Here is a 16,667-nt window from a genome sequence, read left to right as displayed (position 1 = left end):
AATAAAAATAAAAAATAAAAAATAAAAAATAAAAAATAAAAAAAAATTCATGATACAGACCAAACTAAACTACAGCATTAAGAATGCACCCTTAGGTGGTAAAATGAAAAGAAAAACAAGAAAGTTTTTACCGTATCAGGGTAGTAGTTACTTCTGGGTAGAAAGAAAAGGATAGTGATAAGAAGAAGAGGAAGGGTTCTGGGATACTGGAAATATTCCATTTCTTGGCCTGTATGGTAGTTAAATGGATGTTCACTTTGTGATAAATCATTCAACTGTATATTTATGTTTTGTTTACTTTTCTGCATGTTATATTGCACAAATAAGATTTGAAAAACAAATGTCCAAAGTAGTTAATGCAATGTTAAAGATAACAAGAAAAGACTATAATTATAAAGCTTTAGTAGCTTTATAATCGATCCGTATGGGTGAAGATAGGCAAAGGAATGAATGAAAAAAAAATTAAAAATCCAGAAAAGACCATGAATCTAAAATATCTTGATATATAATAGAGGTGGCATATAATCTACTGGAGAACAAAGAGAAACACCCTAGGACAGAACCTTGAGAACGCCTATAAGAAGCGATCTTGTAAGCATTTCTCATAAACATCAAACTGGTTGAAATGGCCAATATGGCCCCGCCCTTCGTCGTTGGGTTGTTTCAGATGCGTTGGCGCTTCCCGGCCTCAAGGGGGCATCTGCAGAACGGCGGGCGCCGGGAAAGTACGCATGCGCACTGCTCCTAAGGTTTGCGGTAGAATCTACGCTCTCGCGCCGGGTTACGCACACAGCATTTATAGCGCGCACAGCGCTCACGCACGCGCACTGGGGCGTCCACCGGACATCGCGCTGTCCCGTTATTCCAGTTTCTTTGGGAGCAGCCGAGTTGACCCCACGGTCTAAGATGTCCAAGCTGCCCGCAGACAGCAGTGTCCCGCAGACAGGCGCGGCGAATGGTGACAGAGACGTCCCGCAGGCGGAGGTAGGCCGCGGGAGGCGGGAGCCGGCCCCGGCACAGCCTGAGGAGGCCGGGGAAGGCGCGATGGCGGCGGCCAGGGGAGGCCCGATGCCGGCGGCCAGGGAAGGTCGGATGGCGGCAGCCAGGGGAGCCCCGGCGGTGGCAGCCAGGGGAGCCCCGGTGGCAGCGGCGGCGGTGGCCAGGGCAGCCGCGGCGGGCAGGGAAAGCCCGGCGGCGGCGGCGGCCAGGGAAGCCCGGATGGCGGAAGTCGCCCGCTTGCTGGGGGAGCCAGTGGACGAAGAGGGTCCCGAGGGCAGGCCCAGGTCCAGGCACGGGAACGGAGGCCTGGCTGCGTTGCCCTATCTCCGTCTCCGCCACCCACTTAGCGTTTTAGGAATCAATTACCAGCAGTTTCTCCGCCACTATCTGGAAAATTACCCGATTGCTCCCGGCAGAATACAAGAGCTTGAAGAACGCCGCAGGCGATTCGTGGAAGCCTGCAGAGCAAGGGAAGCAGCGTTTGATGCCGAGTATCAGCGAAATCCTCACAGGGTGGACCTCGATATTTTAACCTTTACGATAGCTCTGACTGCATCTGAAGTTATCAACCCTCTGATAGAAGAACTTGGTTGTGATAAGTTTATCAATAGAGAATAGCTATGTGGTGACACTACTTCAAGAGAACTTCTGCATTCCAGTTATACCAATCCTGCAACTTGATTTTCAGAAGTCAAGAGTATATCGCGATAAGACAGTGCACAGGTGGAGGGGAAAAAGGGGGGGAGGGGGAAGCTTATCTTGAAAAAGCATCACAGAAGAAGTAGAAAAAAATGTCCAAAGCATTATAACTGTAACATTCTTTGAGTTTGTGATTGATCTACATTTTTTCCCCCTGCATTATGGAAAATGTCTCTCAACATTGCTTTATTACAAAGTAAAGGATGGTTTTATAAAATTGAGACTTGATGAAAAATCACCAATACTAGAGCCCATGAGGATGAAAGAAATTATCAGATAGTGCTGAACAGAATAAGACGTTAACGCTGAGTTATTGGGACTAGAAGGCTATGAAAAGAACTTGAAATTGTCGGAATATGTGCTCTCTTTATGTAATATTCAATAGAAGTTTCTAGTTTAAGATTGATTTTGTGTTTTCTTAGACATTTCAAGTGACAAAGTAAATGTACATATTATGTGATAAATCATGTTTTCAAGAACAACAAATTTCTGGACTTTTTTCTTTCAATTTTTAATCTTTAAAGTTTTTTGGTATTAAAAAAATCATTCACAAGCCAAAAAATGTATAAAATATACAGTGAAAAGCCTTCCATTCTTGTTTTCCTCCATCCAGTACCAACCATGACCTCTAATAGCCACAGTTTCCCTTCTGCCCTTCTAGTTTCCTTACGTGTACACAGGCATATATAAATCTGGGTTTACTTGTTTTATTTATTCACAGAAGTCAGCATATTATACTTACTGGTTTATACATTGATCTCTCATTAAGAACATATGTTGACCCTTCCAAACCACTGTATTTCCTCATTATTTTTTAAAGTGGCATTTTATTCCATTCTGAGGTTATGTTGAAATTTACTTAACCAGGAATATATTGACGAACATTTAGGTTGTTGCCCATCTATTTCTTTGGGCAGAATAAAAAATTGCTAGAGTAGTTCATCTTGTATATCATGTGGCATGTGCACAAATATAGTATTGCTTCAATTCAAAATTCACTTCATATTTGAACATCTCTGAAATGTGGGTGCATTTTACATTTGATGCTGTAATAGATCGTTTTTTCCTTAGGTTTTCATGAAACTAATTTTTTTTTTTTTTTTTTTTTGAGATGGAGTCTTGCTCTGTCGCCAGGCTGTGGTGCAGTGGTGCGATCTCGGCTCACTGCAACCTCTGCTTCCCAGGTTCAAGTGATTCTCCTGCCTCAGCCTCCCAAGTAGCTGGGACTACAGGTGGCCACCACCACACCCAGCCAATTTTTGTATTTTTAGTAGAGACGGGCTTCCACCATGTTGGCCAGGATGGTCTTGATCTCTTGACCTCGTGATCCACCACCCGCCTCAGCCTCCCAAAGTGCAGGGATTCCAGGTGTGAGCCACCGCGCCCAACCCTAATGATGTGTCTTATAATCAATAGCTACCTAGATTCCTTTTTACATGTAATATCTGTAGGCTGATTCCCCAGAAATGAGAATTCTGGGCCAAAGGTACTCCTTTGAGATTTTATGGATATTGCTATACAACATTCTATATGTGTCCTGCTTTGCACTCCCACCAGCAGTTAATGATCATGGATGTTATAGCCTAGCCAACACACTAAACCATCAATACCTGGCTTTTGCAAAACTGATAGTTGAAAAACTGGTATATCAGTTTTAATTTGCTTTTATTATGAGCAAACTTAAATACCCTTTTTTTTTTTTTGATATGGGAGTTTCGCTCTTGTTGTCCAGGCTGGAGTGCAATGGTGTGATCTCGGCTCACTGCAACCTCCATCTCCCAGGCTCAAGGGATTCTCCTGCCTCAGCCTCCCAAGAACTGGAATTACAAGCATGCACCAACATGCCTGGCTAATTTTTGTAGTTTTAGTAGAGATGGGGTTTTACCATGCTGGCCGGGCTGATTTTGAACTCCTGACCTGAGGTGATCCACCCACCTCGGCCTGCCAAAGTGCTGGGATTATAGGGGTGAGCCACCACACCCAGCCAGTTAATTTTAAAAGTCATATAAATTCCCTTTTCCATAAACTCTCTGCTCATAGTCTTTTTTTTTTTTTTTTTTTTTTTTTTTTTTTTTTTTTTTTTTTTTTTTTTTTTGAGGCAAAGCCTCGCTCTCTCGCCCAGGCTGGAGTGCAGTGGTACCACCTCGGCTCACTGCAACTTCTGCCTCCCAGGTTCAAGCGATTCTTGTGCCTTGGCTTCCCAAATAGCTGGGATTACAGGCACATGCCACCTCACCTGGCTCATTTTGTATTTTTAGTGGAGACGGGGTTTCACCATGTTGACCAGGATGGTCTCCAACTCCTGACCTCAGATGATCCTCCCTCCTCGGCCTCCCAAAGTTCTGGGATTATAGGTGTGAGCCACTGCGCCTTGTTCATATTCTTTATCCACTCCCCTCCCAGGTAATTTTGTACTTTCTTCGTTGAATCCAGTAGCTATTTATGATACTCATGTTAGTGATATGAGGTATGATAATAGCTTGGGATATGAGTTACTAATATCTTTTCACAGTTTGAACATTAGGTTTTGGCTTTTTGGAAAGCCTTTGGCCATGGTAACTTTTGTTGCCTATTTTCCTTTAAATTTGCAGGAGGCAGGAGGCCGGGCACAGTGGCTCACACCGCTAATCCCAGCACTTTGGGAGGCTGAGGCAGGCAGACCACTTGAGCTTAGGAGTTCAAGACCAGCCTGGGCAACATAGTGAAACCCTGTCTCTATGAAAATATGAAAATTAGCCTGGCGTAGTGGCACACGCCTCTAATCCCATCTACTCTGGGGGCTGAGGTGGAAGTATCACTTGAGCCCAGCAGGCTCCAACATGGGTGACAAAGTGAGATCCTGTCTCAAAAATAAATAAATAAACCTGCAGTATTTTGAATCCTAAGGTACTCTTGGGTGTGTGTGGGCGGGGCGGGGGGGGTTCATTGTTCATATTTGAATCTTTGAATCATTTGAAATTTATTCTCAGGTACAATATAAGGATCAATTTTTTTTCAATATATTTTCCATTTTTACTGTGCATACACATACATACAAAGTATTTTTAAAATGAGCTCTACAATATGTGGTTTTATCACTTGGTTTACAACTAAATACATTGTGAACGTTTTCTCTTCTACAACAGTTAAAATAATTATATAGCTTGGAGGAAACATAATTTATTAAGCAATCTTGTTGGGGACATTGAGGTAAAATTTTTTTTCTAAAAGACTTCATTCTTTTTACAATGCCTTTGAGAAAAAAAAGGGGAGTCCTTGTCTTATGTATCTTTCTATAGATGATGGAAACTTGTCCTTCCATTTAGTCTTTTAACTTGCTTCTCTACACCCACCTAATCACCAATCAAATAACCTATTTTATGTTTTCCAACCTCTCTCTCCCATTTGCTTCCTCTTTCTTACCCAGTCTCCCTGCACACATGCAGACGGATTTCCATTCCTTCAGCTGAGATTGTGCCACTGCACTCCAGCCTGGGTGACAGAGCAGACTCCATCTCAAAAAAAGAAACAAAAAGAAACACTGGACTTGGGCACAATGGAGATATGGCTGACTTTTGTTGTTGTTGTTGTTGTTGTCATTATTGTTGAGACGGAGTTTCACTCCTGTTTCCCAGGCTGCAGTGCAGCGGCGCAATCTCAGCTCACCGCAACCGCTGCCTCCCGGGTTCAAGCGATTCTCCTGCCTCAGCCTCCCGAGTAGCTGGGATTACAGGCATGCGCCACCACACCTGGCTAATTTTGTATTTTTAGTAGAGACGGGTTCTCCATGTTGGTCAGGCTGGTCTCGAACTCGCAACCTCAGGTGATCCACCCGCCTTGGCCTCCCAAAGTGCTGGGATTACAGGCATGAGCCACCACACCCGGCCATATGGCTGACTTTCTTTTGAAAAAAGTAGTTTTTTGGGAGAGGGCAGGGCAAAGAGGTAAGAAGTAGTTGGTACTATAAGGAAATGTTAGAGACCATTTTGGAAATGTATTCATTATTTTAAGGCACCTAACAAATGATCATCCTTCAGTTAGGACATTGTAGCAGCAGCTTTTACTGGTCATGAAATTTGCATGATATCTAAAATTGTATTTCTGGAAATAGGTCAATGTCGATTAATAGTAACTTTGTATAGAAAGGCAGATGCCAGCAAGCATTAAAGTGGTACATGCAGAAGGTGGTAGTTCTGGAGTCCTGGAAGCCATGAGATGCTCATCCATCATGAGGCCACCACAGCCAGGTAAAATGCCTGAGGAAAGCAGCAGAGCTGGTCCTGCCAACATTTACACAGGGAACGCTTCTTGGGCAGCCAGATATCGTGGAGCACAGACCCACAGTTCTCTTTGCACACATCATGCTCACAGTTCCGTCCATAGAAGGACGGGGGGCAGGCACAAAAGGACCCCAGCATGCAGGTTCCCCTATTCAGGCAGCAGGTTCTGCTTAGCTCCTTACTGTCCCATATCCCCATGGGCGGCACATGCTGGGAAGACCAAGGCCGAATCGCAGGCTCCTCCTGGGGCCAAATGCTGTCATTTCTGAAGGCCAGGATGGACGTGCAAGTTCCTGATGGCCCAACCTGGCAATTAATGCCAGTTCAAAGGCTACAAAATGCCCATGATCCAAATCACACTGGAAGAGAAGCAAGCCATCTTCCTGCAGTCCACAGCTCTGTCATTGTACCCTTGAACATCCAGGCAGGACAGAAGATGGGAGACAGCAGCAAGGATCCAATTTTTTTTAGATGACTTCCTGGTTGCCCTAATAACAGTTACTGAGTAGTCCACCTTTTCCCCTCTGATTGTTTTGTTTTTGTTTTTTTTTCAGATGTAATCTTGCTCTGTCAACCAGGCTGGAGTACAGTGGCAGGATCTCAGCTCACTGCAGCCTCCACCTCCTGGGTTCAAGTGATTCTCCTACCTCAGCCTCCCGAGTTGCTGGGATTACTGGCACACACCACCACACCCAGCTAATTTTTTGTATTTTTAGTAGAGAGGGTTTCACTATGTTGGCCAGGTTGGTCTCAAACTCCTGACCTCAGGCGATCCACCTGCCTCAGCCTCCCAAAGTGCTGGGCACCATGCCCAGCCCCACTAATTGTTTTAAGATGCCTTTTCGTACAAAAACTGTGTTTTAGATTTTCTAACTAGTTCTAAATCTGGTAATGCTAAAGCCTTTTATTACACTTCTTTTTCAGAGTGCTTCTGGGTGTTTTATTCATTATGTAACTACATCAACCTCAAAGTCAGCTCACCTCATTTCTTTTCTTTTTTTTTTTTTGAGACAGAGTCTTGCTCTGTCACCAGGCTGGAGTGCAGTGGTGTGATCTCGGCTCACTGCAACCTCCACCTCCCAGGTATCAAGTGATTCTCCTGCCTTGGCCTTCCAAGTAGTAGGGACTATAGGCGTGCACCACCATGCCCAGGTAATTTTTGTATTTTTAGTAGAAATGGGGTTTTGCCATGTTGGCTAGGCTGGTTTCAAACTCCTGACCTCAACTGATCTGCCACCCTTGGCTTCCCAAATTGCTGGGATTACAGGTGTGAGCCACCACACCCAGCCATTCTACATCCTTACAAGTGGTGACATCTTACAGAGGTTAAACATCCAAAGTTTTGGGATTTGTGAGGGGCAGCACATAAGAATCTAGAGTTCTTGGACCAACGCACATCCTTAGAATAGCTAAATACGCCAGGCGCGGTGGCTTAAGCCTGTAATCCCAGCACTTTGGGAGGCCGAGACAGGCGGATCATGAGGTCAGGAGATCGAGACCATCCTGGCTAACACGGTGAAACCCCGTCTCCACTAAAAAAATACAAAAAACCTAGCCGGGCAAGGTGGCGGGCGCCTGTAGTCCCAGCTACTCGGGAGGCTGAGGCAGGAGAATGGCGTAAACCCAGGAGGCGGAGCTTGCAGTGAGCTGAGATCCGGCCACTGCACCCCAGCCTGGGTGACAGAGCGAGACTCCGTCTCAAAAAAAAAAAGAATAGCTAAATACACATTCCAACTGAATTTGAATTAAATATACATTGAAACTTAATTGTTTCTTTATGCAAACCTAAACATATGACCTCATATCTGAGATCCAGACTCAACTGCTTCTGGAGAAATGGCCACCTGCAGATGCTGAATGTGGGAAGACCTTCCAATAAATGGGCATTGGACACCAGCTCTGAAGTGAATACAACTAGGATGGTGGGTAAGGTTCTGTTTTCTTCAGGGATTGGACAGAACACACAAAAAAGGAAAGAAGGAGGTGGTTCTCTGTCAGCTAACTACAATGACTAGATACTCCTACCTCCTCCTGTCACCAAGATCTACCCATACATATTGTTTTCTGCAAGGAAAGCAAAAAAATACCTCCATTTCTCATGCAATGGATGGGTCACTGGTTTGCTCCAAAAGGAGCAAACACCAGATGAAAATCATTGATCCTCAAAGTAAAAATAGCCTTTGTGCCATAATAAGAAAGATACAGTGTTTGGTCTTTCTCTCTGGTTCCTGGCACAGAACTCCTAAAACCCTTAGAATCAACTGAGTGATAGTGTGTTAGGAGCATCTTTTGCTCTAATGAGGTGACGCTTGGTGGCCCTTAGATAGCTTCACAGTGGAGGCTAGTCACTAGAAAGACCAAGGCTTCACTGGAAGCTTGGAACTCTCAGCCCCATCCCCAACCTCCTGGTAAGGGGAGAGGAGCAAGGGGCTAGAGATTGAGTCAATTACCATTGGTAAGTGATTTATCAATGATGCCTATGTAAGTAAACCTCCATAAAGTCCCTAAAGAGCAGGATTCTGAGAGTTTCCAGATTGAACACATCAAGGTGCTAGGAGAACCCTACCAAGAGAGGGCATGGAAGCTCTACGTGCCCCCCACACCCACCCTTTACCCTGTACATCTCTTCTACGTGGCTCTGAGTTGTATCCTTTATAATAAACTAGTACTGGCTGGGCGCAGTGGCTCACACCTGTAATCCCAGCAGTTTGGGAGGCCAAGAAGGGTGGATCACTTGAGGACAGGAGTTCAAGACCAGCCTAGCCAGCATAGCAAAACCCCATCTCTACTAAAAAATACACAAATTAGCCTGGCATGGTGGTAAGACACCTGTAATCCCAGCTACTCAGGTGACTGAGGCACAAGAATCACTTGAACGCAGGAGGTGGAGGTTGCATTGAGCCAAGATGGAACCACTGCACTCAAGCCTGGGTGGCCAGAGTGAGACTCTGTCTCGAAATAAATAAGCTGTACTAGTAAATACAGGACTTTGCTAAGTTGTGTGAGTTCTAGCAAATTATCAAACCTGAGGTGCGGGGTCATGGGAACTCCTGAATTTGTACTTGGCTGGGTAGAAGTGTGGGTAGCCTACATAACTCCATTTGTGACTGGCATCTGAAGTGGGCATAGTCTTATGGGACCTGTGGGGTCTGCACTAACTGCAGATAGTTGGTATCAGAATGGAACTGTGGGACACTCAGTTTGTTTTGGAGAATCGTTATGGAAAATCCCACACATATTTGGTGTCAGAAGTGTTGTCAGGAGAAAATCTCTCTCAGCCTTCAAATAAAGAATGCTATCTCTTTAAAATTTTTTTTTGCTTGTTTGGTTGTTTGTTTGTTTGTTTGTTTGAGACAGTATGTCACCTCTGTCACCCAGGCTGGAATGCAGTGGTATAATCATGGCTCACTGCAGCCTCAACCTCCCAGGCTCAGGTGATTCTCCCACCTCAGCCTCCTGAGTAGCAGGGACTACAGGCACCTACAACCATGCCTGGCTAATTTTTGTATTTTTTGTAGAGATGGGTTTTCACCATGTCGCCCAGGCTGATCTTGAACTCTTGGCCTCAAGCAATCCACCCGTCTCAGCTTCCCAAAGTGCTAGGATTACAGACCGAGCCACCACGCCTGGCTTAAAATGGTAAATTTTTATAATTCCCTGCCCTGTGGAACTCAGGTTCCATTCAAATAGAGGAAATAGGCATAATAAATTATTTTGTATTATAAATATAGAATATATTTTATATGACATTGTATATAATACATGTTATTTATGTCATATATTATTACAAGTTATATGTATTCCAGGCAAACTAAACAGTCACTGTTTAAGGCAGGAGTTTTCTGAGGTATTTGAGAAGTAGTGAGGAAGTCACCTTGGCTTGGAGCAGAGCAAGCAAGGGGAAAGGAATGGGGATGAAGTCAGAGAATTAGCAAGTTGGCCTGAGCTGGTATTGGAATGGTGCCTTATGGACTATTGTTGGGATTTTGGCTTTTATTCTGAGGGAAATGAAGTTATTCTGAAGGAGGTTTTGAGTCGAAGAGTGAGCTGTCTGACTTGCATTTTAAAATAATCATTGTGGGCTGGGTGCAGTGATTCACGCCTGTAATCCCAGCACTTTGAGAGGCTGAGGTGGGTGGATTACTTGAGGTCAGGAGTTCGAGACCAGCCTGGTCAACATGGCGAAATGCCGTCTCTACTAAAAGTACAAAAATTAGCCAGCATGGTGGCGGGCGCCTGTAATCCCAGCTACTCAGGAGGCTGAGGCAGGAGAAACACTTGAACCCAGGAGGCAGAGGTTGCAGTGAGCCGAGATCACACCACTGCACTCCAGCCTGGGCAATAGAGCAAGACTCCATCTCAGAAAAATAATAATAACCATTCTGGATATTTTATTAAAAATAGATTGTAGGGGGCAAAGTAGAAGCAGAGAGACCAGTAGGAGGCTATTGTAATAATCTGGGGAAGAGATGGTGGTGGTTCAGCAGGATGGGTGCAGAGGAAGTGTAAAGAGTGAACAACAGATTCCCATTATGTTGCGAAAGCTGACCCAACAAAATTTGCTGACAGATTGAACGTCGTATTTGAGAATGTTGCTAGGCGTGGTGGCTCACGCTTGTAATCCTAGCACTTTGGGAGGCCAAGGCAGGTGGATCATGAGGTCAGGAATTCGAGACCAGCCTGGCCAACACGGTGAAACCCCATCTCTACTAAAGATACAAAAAATTAGCCGGGCGTGGTGGTGTGTGCCTGTAGTCCAAGCCACTTGGGAGGCTGAGGCAGGGGAATCACTTGAACCCAGGAGGCAGAGGTTGCAGTGAGCTGAGATGGTGCCATTGCACTCCAGCCTGGGTGACAGGGTGAGACTCTGCACATGCACCAAAAAAAAAAAAAAAAGAGAGAGAGAGAGAACAAATGACTCCAAGAGTTTTTCATTTGGAACAACTAGAAGGATTGAGTTGCCTTCAGTTGAGATGGAAAGGCTGTGGTTGGAATTTATTTGGGACTAATTATCAAAAATTGTGTTTTGGCGGCCAGGTGTGGTGGCTCACGCTTGTAATCCTAGCACTTTATTTTGGTTTTTGGTTTTTGGTTTTGTTTTGCTTTGTTTTGAGATGGAGTTTTGCTCTGTCGCCAGGCTGGACTGCAGTGGCACGATCTCAGCTCACTGCAAGCTCCGCCTCCTGGGTTCAAGCGATTTTTGTGCCTCAGCCTCCCAAGTAGCTGGAACTACAGGCGTGCACCACCACACCCAGCTAATTGTGTATTTTAGTAGAGATGGGGTTTCATCATGTTGGCCAGGATGGTCTCAATCTCCTGACCTCGTGATCCACCCTCCTCTGCCTCCCAAAGTGCTGAGATCACAGGCATGACCACCGCGCCCGGCCTCCAGCACTTTGGGAGGCTGAGGCAGGGCAGATCACTTGAGGCCAGGAGTTTTGAGACCAGCCTGGCCAACATGGCGAAATCCTGTCTCTACTAAAAATACAAAAATTAGCTGGGCGCGGTGGTGGGCACCTGTAATCCCAGCTACTCAGGAGGCTGAGGCAGGAGAATCGCTTGAGCCCAGGAAGTGTAAGCTGCAGTGACCTGGGAGGTGGAGGCTGCAGTGAGACCAGATCGTGCCACTGCACTCCAACCTGGGTGACATAGTGAGATTCTGTCTCAAAAAAAATAAAAATAAAAATAAAATAAGGTAGTTGGAGAATCAGCATTAAAACTTAGTTTAAGAATTTTACTTGATTTTCTGTTTTCCAGAGAGTTTCTCTGGCCTCTTTTCTTTGACTTGCAGGTAATGAGCAGTGTATTATTATAACCATTCAAATTGGAAGCTATGCTGAATTCTGGAGACTTTACAGCTAGCTCATAATTACAAATTCCCTCCAGTGATCAAGCTATCTGCCTAATTTAAAGATACCTTCCAAAGAAGTCCTTTCTTTTTTTTTGAGACGGAGTCTCGCTCTGTCGCCCAGGCTGGAGTGCAGTGGCCGGATCTCAGCTCACTGCAAGCTCCGCCTCCCGGGTTTACGCCATTCTCCTGCCTCAGCCTCCCGAGTAGCTGAGACTACAGGCGCCCGCCACCTCGCCCGGCTAGTTTTTTGTATTTTTTAGTAGAGACGGGGTTTCACCGTGTTAGCCAGGATGGTCTCGATCTCCTGACCTCGTGATCCGCCCGTCTCGGCCTCCCAAAGTGCTGGGATTACAGGCTTGAGCCACCGCGCCCAGCCAAGAAGTCCTTTCTTTTGTCTTCTGTGGAATATCACAAATGTGCCTTTTGAAGCATATATGTCACATGTAGGAGAACTCACTCCATCTCTCCAAGAGAACTGTAGAAACAAACCAAGGTACGCATAAGTCAGAATGATTTCCAACCCAGTCAGCTCCCAGACATGACCTGTGATAGGTCAGAATTTTTAGATGGATCCTCCTGAAGTTCAGTTGCCAGCAACTCTCATATTTGGATTCCAGTTAAATTCAAAGAATTTTTTTTCGAGTCAGGGTCTCACTCTGTCACACCGGGCTGGAGTGCAGTGATGCAATCATAGCTCACTGCACAGTCGACCTCCCAAGCTCAAGTCATCTTCCCACCTCAGCCTCCTAAATAGCTGTGACTACAGGTGCACATGCCACCATGCCTGCCTAATATTTTTTTGTAGGGACAGGGGTCTCACTATGTTGCCCAGGCTGGTCTCAAACTCATGGGCTCAAGCGATCCTCCCACCTTTGCCTCACAACGTGCTGGGATTACAGGCATGAGCCACTACACCCAGCCATAGCTGACTGACTTTAAATGGAACACAGACTTTCACATTTTGGGTTATCATCAGGATCAGAGCTAGCCACACAGAAAGACTAACCATATCATTAGAGAGTTGGGACTTGGAGCCATGTGATATCAGGTAGGAGGCTGGAGACTGACTTCAACAAAATGGGCAATGGTTTAATCAAGCATGCCTATGTAGTAAAACCCCAATAAAAATTCTCGATACCAAAGCCTGGGTAAGAGTCCTATGTTAGCACTGCCCCCGCACTTATTGCCACACATGGACGACAAAGGGTAACACATCCCTAGGAACACAGGAACCTCACATTTGGAACCCTCCCCATCCCAGACTGTACCTTATACATCTCTTCTAATCTGTGTCCTTTGCCTGTAATACACATGACTAAGTATAACATTTTAGTGAGCTCTGGGAATTATCAAGCCTAAAGGTGGTTTTGGGAAACCCCCAAACTTGCAGCGTCAAAATATTACTTACAGGCCAGGCTGCGTGGCTTAGGCCTGTAATCCCAGCACTTTGGGAGGCCAAGGCAGGATGATCACTTGAGACCAGAAGTTCGAGACCAGCCTGGGCAACACAGTGAGATCCAATTTCTACAAAAAAATAAAAAATTAGCTGGGTGTGGTGGTGCACACCTGTAGTCCCAGCTACTCCAGAGGCTGAGGCAGGAGGATGGCTTGAAGCTGGGAGGTCAAAGCAGCAATAACCGAGATCGCATCACTGCACTCCAGCCTAGGTGACAGGGCGAGACCCAGTCTGGAAAAAAAAAAAATAAAGACAGGAGCTGGAAAATGACCTTATAAGGAACTTTACATTAATATTGAAGTGGTTGTAATTTAAAATACCGCACAGTCCGCAGGTCTTCAGGCGCTCAGAGGACTAGAGGCGGCTACAGACGTAATGGCTACTCAGGACCGCTAGGGAACGCTCGAGGAGTGTGCACCGTGCTTACGCATGCGCACACTATCTCACGCGCAGCGATTACGCGCACACCGAGACTTGCGCATGCGCACATCCTTCATACGGCAGCGCAGTACCGTTATTTCCGTCTCCGTAGAAACGCTCGGACTATGGCGGAGTCGACTGGACTGTTGGAGATGTCTGAGCTCCCCAGAGACAGCAGTGTCCCACAGGTGGGCACAGGGAGTGGCGTCAGCGACGTACTGCAGGGGGCAGTCGGCGGCGGAGTTCGGGTGCAGGAGTCCCGGGAAGGCCCAGTGGCCGAAGCTGCGCGGTCCATGGCGCGAGTGCCGAGCCCTGTGCCCGGGCCCATCCCCAGCAGCGTCCCGGGCCTGGCGTCCGCGCCAGACCCCCATCAGCAGCTCGCTTTCTTAGAAATTAACCAGCAGCTCTTGTTCCGCGAGTATCTGGATAGTAGCTCCTTGATTCCGGTCAGATTACTACGGGATTTCGAGGAACGCCGCAGGCTGTTCGTGGAAGGCTGCAAGGCGAGGGAAGCAGCCTTTGACGCGGATCCACCGCAGATGGACTTCGCTGCTGTCGCGTTTACTGTAGCGCTGACTGCCTCCGAGGCCCTCAGTCCTCTGGCCGACTGAGTCGGCTGTGATGATGGGACTGGTGGCAAGGAATAGCCAAGTGACCCTATTCGGATCAAAAGAACAGGCAGGTTGTGCCAGTTTAGTTAACTCTGTCGTTAGAGGGAATGCAAACTGGAAGGGAATACGGCAATGTGCAATTGAAGGAGGAAGCACACTGCGAAATGGAAACAGACAAGACTGTTGAATTTTGTTTTCTTTCTTCTTTGTTAGTATTATTTAAATAGAGAAGGGAGTCTCGCATCCCTAGGCTGGTCCCGAACGCTTGGACCCGAGCGATCCTCCCGCTTCGGCCTTCCAAAGTGCTGGGATTACTTTAGAGGCTTGAGCCACCGCGCCCGGCCGAATCTTGTGTTCAAACAGGTCCCAAGATACTTCTGACTTAGCACTTTGTTAGCAATGCATTTTCCTGCATTTGTGGAGAATCCTTCAAGACTTTCACCATAAAGGATGGTTTTGCAAAGATCTGAGAAAAAAAAAAAAAATGCCAATCATAGAACCCATAGAAATGAACCAAAGTGATGAAAGGAAACAAAGAGTTGTCAGAATCCAGGTGTACCTGAGTTACTAGCACTGGAAGGCTGTTGAGAGGACTTTGAAATTTCACAATTTGTGGTCATGTCAACAAATCCTAGTGTAAGATTCATATTTGTGTTTTCTGAGGTACTTTAGATGAACAGTAAATATTCAGTAGAAAAACCCACGTATTTATTATATGATCCATGTTTTCAAGTCTATGTGAAATTGGGTAGGTGTGGAATAAACTTGTTTTTTGTTAATTTTAAGCTTTTTATTCTAGAATATGTATTCTATTCACAAGACTCAACAACAACAAAAAAAGTATGGCCGGGCGCAGTGGCTCACGCCTGTAATCCCAGCACTTTGGGAGGCCAAGGCTGGTGAATCACCTGAGGTCAGGAATTCAAGACCAGCCTGGCCAATATGGTGAAACTCATCTCTACTAAAAATAAAAAATTAGCCAGGCGTGGTGTCACGCGCCTGTAGTCCCAGCTACTTGGGAGGCTGAGACGGGAGAATCGCTTGAACCTGGGAGGCAGAGGTTGCAGTGAACCGAGATCACGCCACTGCACTCCAGCCTAGTCAACAGAGTGGGACTCCGTCTCAAAAAAAAAGAAAAAAAGTATCAAAAGATGCTGTGAGAAATCTCTCTTGTTGCTGTCCTCTGTCAAACTCAGAACTATTCCATGCAGGTGTCATTGCTTGTGGCTTGGGGTTTCGTTGTTGCTGTTGTTTTCTTGGTTTTGCTTGTTTTTCGCTTTTTCACTGTATGCCTTTCAAGTTTTCTAATGCATATGCAAATAAACATCAATCTAAATATTGTGCATTTTCCCTTTTAAAATCAAGGCAGTTCATTTGCATCACGTGGTATAAATTTTTAAAAATATAAAATCAAGGTAGCATATTATATACCTCTATCAGCATCTTGAGTTTTTTCAGTTATATATGGAGAGATTTACATATCAGGGTTTTTTTTTCTTCTTTTTTTTTTATATATAGAAATAGAGATGGGGCCTCATTATGTTGTCTAGGCTTGTCTCCAACTCCTAGCTTCAACTGTTCCTCCTGCCTCAGGTTCCCAAAGTGCTAAGTGCTGGGCATGAGCTACTCCACTGGGCTTTTTTTTTTTTTTTTTACAGCTACAATGTAAGGCCGTGTCTTAGTATAATGAACTTTTGGACATCTGGGTTGTTTGCAGAATGTTTTAGCATTTTCTATGCATTTCTATGCATTTCTATGCATTTATACATGTTTGCATGCATTTCTATGCATTTCTATAACATTTTCTATGCATTTCTATGCATTTATACATGTTTACTCATTTTCCATAGTACACTTTTTTTTTGTTTGTTTTTCCCAAGATGGAGTCTCTGTCATCCAGGCTGGAGTGCAGTGGTGCAATCTCGGCTTACTGCAATCTCTGCCTCCCGGGTCCAAGTGATTCTCCTGCCTCAGCCTCTGGAGTACCTGGGACTACAGGCACATGCCACCACACCCGGCTAACTTTTTATTTTTTTATTAGAGACGGGGTTTCACCATGTTAGCCAGGCTGCTCTCAAACCTCAGGTGGTCCGCCCATCTCAGCCTCTCAAAGTGCTGGGATTACAGGCGTGAGCCACCTTACCCGGCCAGTGCAGAATTTTTGCCCATACTCATGGCTGCTCATGTGTTTCTGTGAGGAGTCAGCCAGAATTTGGGCTGGAGAGATTCTAGGTCTGAGGACCACACACTATTTGGAATGTTCCTTTTAGAAAAGAATGCTGTAGGAGACAATATGAAGACATTTTAAATATAGTTCTCAAAAATACTTTCTTTTTCGGTTTGGGTTTTTTTTTTTTTTTTTTTTTTTTTTT

At 45.4% G+C, this 16,667-nt stretch overlaps 2 protein-coding genes and 1 pseudogene across 2 annotated transcripts; 2 read left to right on the top strand and 1 right to left on the bottom strand.

Moving 5' to 3' along the window:
- Positions 1 to 659: 659 nt before the first annotated feature.
- EID2 (EP300 interacting inhibitor of differentiation 2) lies at positions 660 to 2,284 on the top strand. The gene has a single exon (XM_017887363.1). The coding sequence runs from the start codon at positions 907 to 909 to the stop codon at positions 1,615 to 1,617; it is 711 nt and encodes a 236-aa protein (XP_017742852.1). The 5' UTR covers positions 660 to 906; the 3' UTR covers positions 1,618 to 2,284.
- Positions 2,285 to 5,799: 3,515 nt separating this feature from the next.
- LOC108538994 (teratocarcinoma-derived growth factor 1-like) lies at positions 5,800 to 13,761 on the bottom strand (annotated as a pseudogene).
- On the top strand, positions 13,751 to 15,080 carry EID2B (EP300 interacting inhibitor of differentiation 2B). The gene has a single exon (XM_017887364.1). It carries the CDS (start codon positions 13,810 to 13,812, stop codon positions 14,293 to 14,295), a length of 486 nt encoding a protein of 161 aa, XP_017742853.1. The 5' UTR covers positions 13,751 to 13,809; the 3' UTR covers positions 14,296 to 15,080.
- Positions 15,081 to 16,667: the final 1,587 nt, after the last annotated feature.

This window comes from Rhinopithecus bieti, unplaced genomic scaffold, assembly GCF_001698545.2.
Source record: "Rhinopithecus bieti isolate Rb0 unplaced genomic scaffold, ASM169854v2 scaffold_15776, whole genome shotgun sequence".
NCBI lineage: Eukaryota > Metazoa > Chordata > Mammalia > Primates > Cercopithecidae > Rhinopithecus > Rhinopithecus bieti.
The sequence above is the reverse complement of the archived record's forward strand: the minus strand, read 5'-3'. Positions and strand labels throughout refer to the sequence as shown.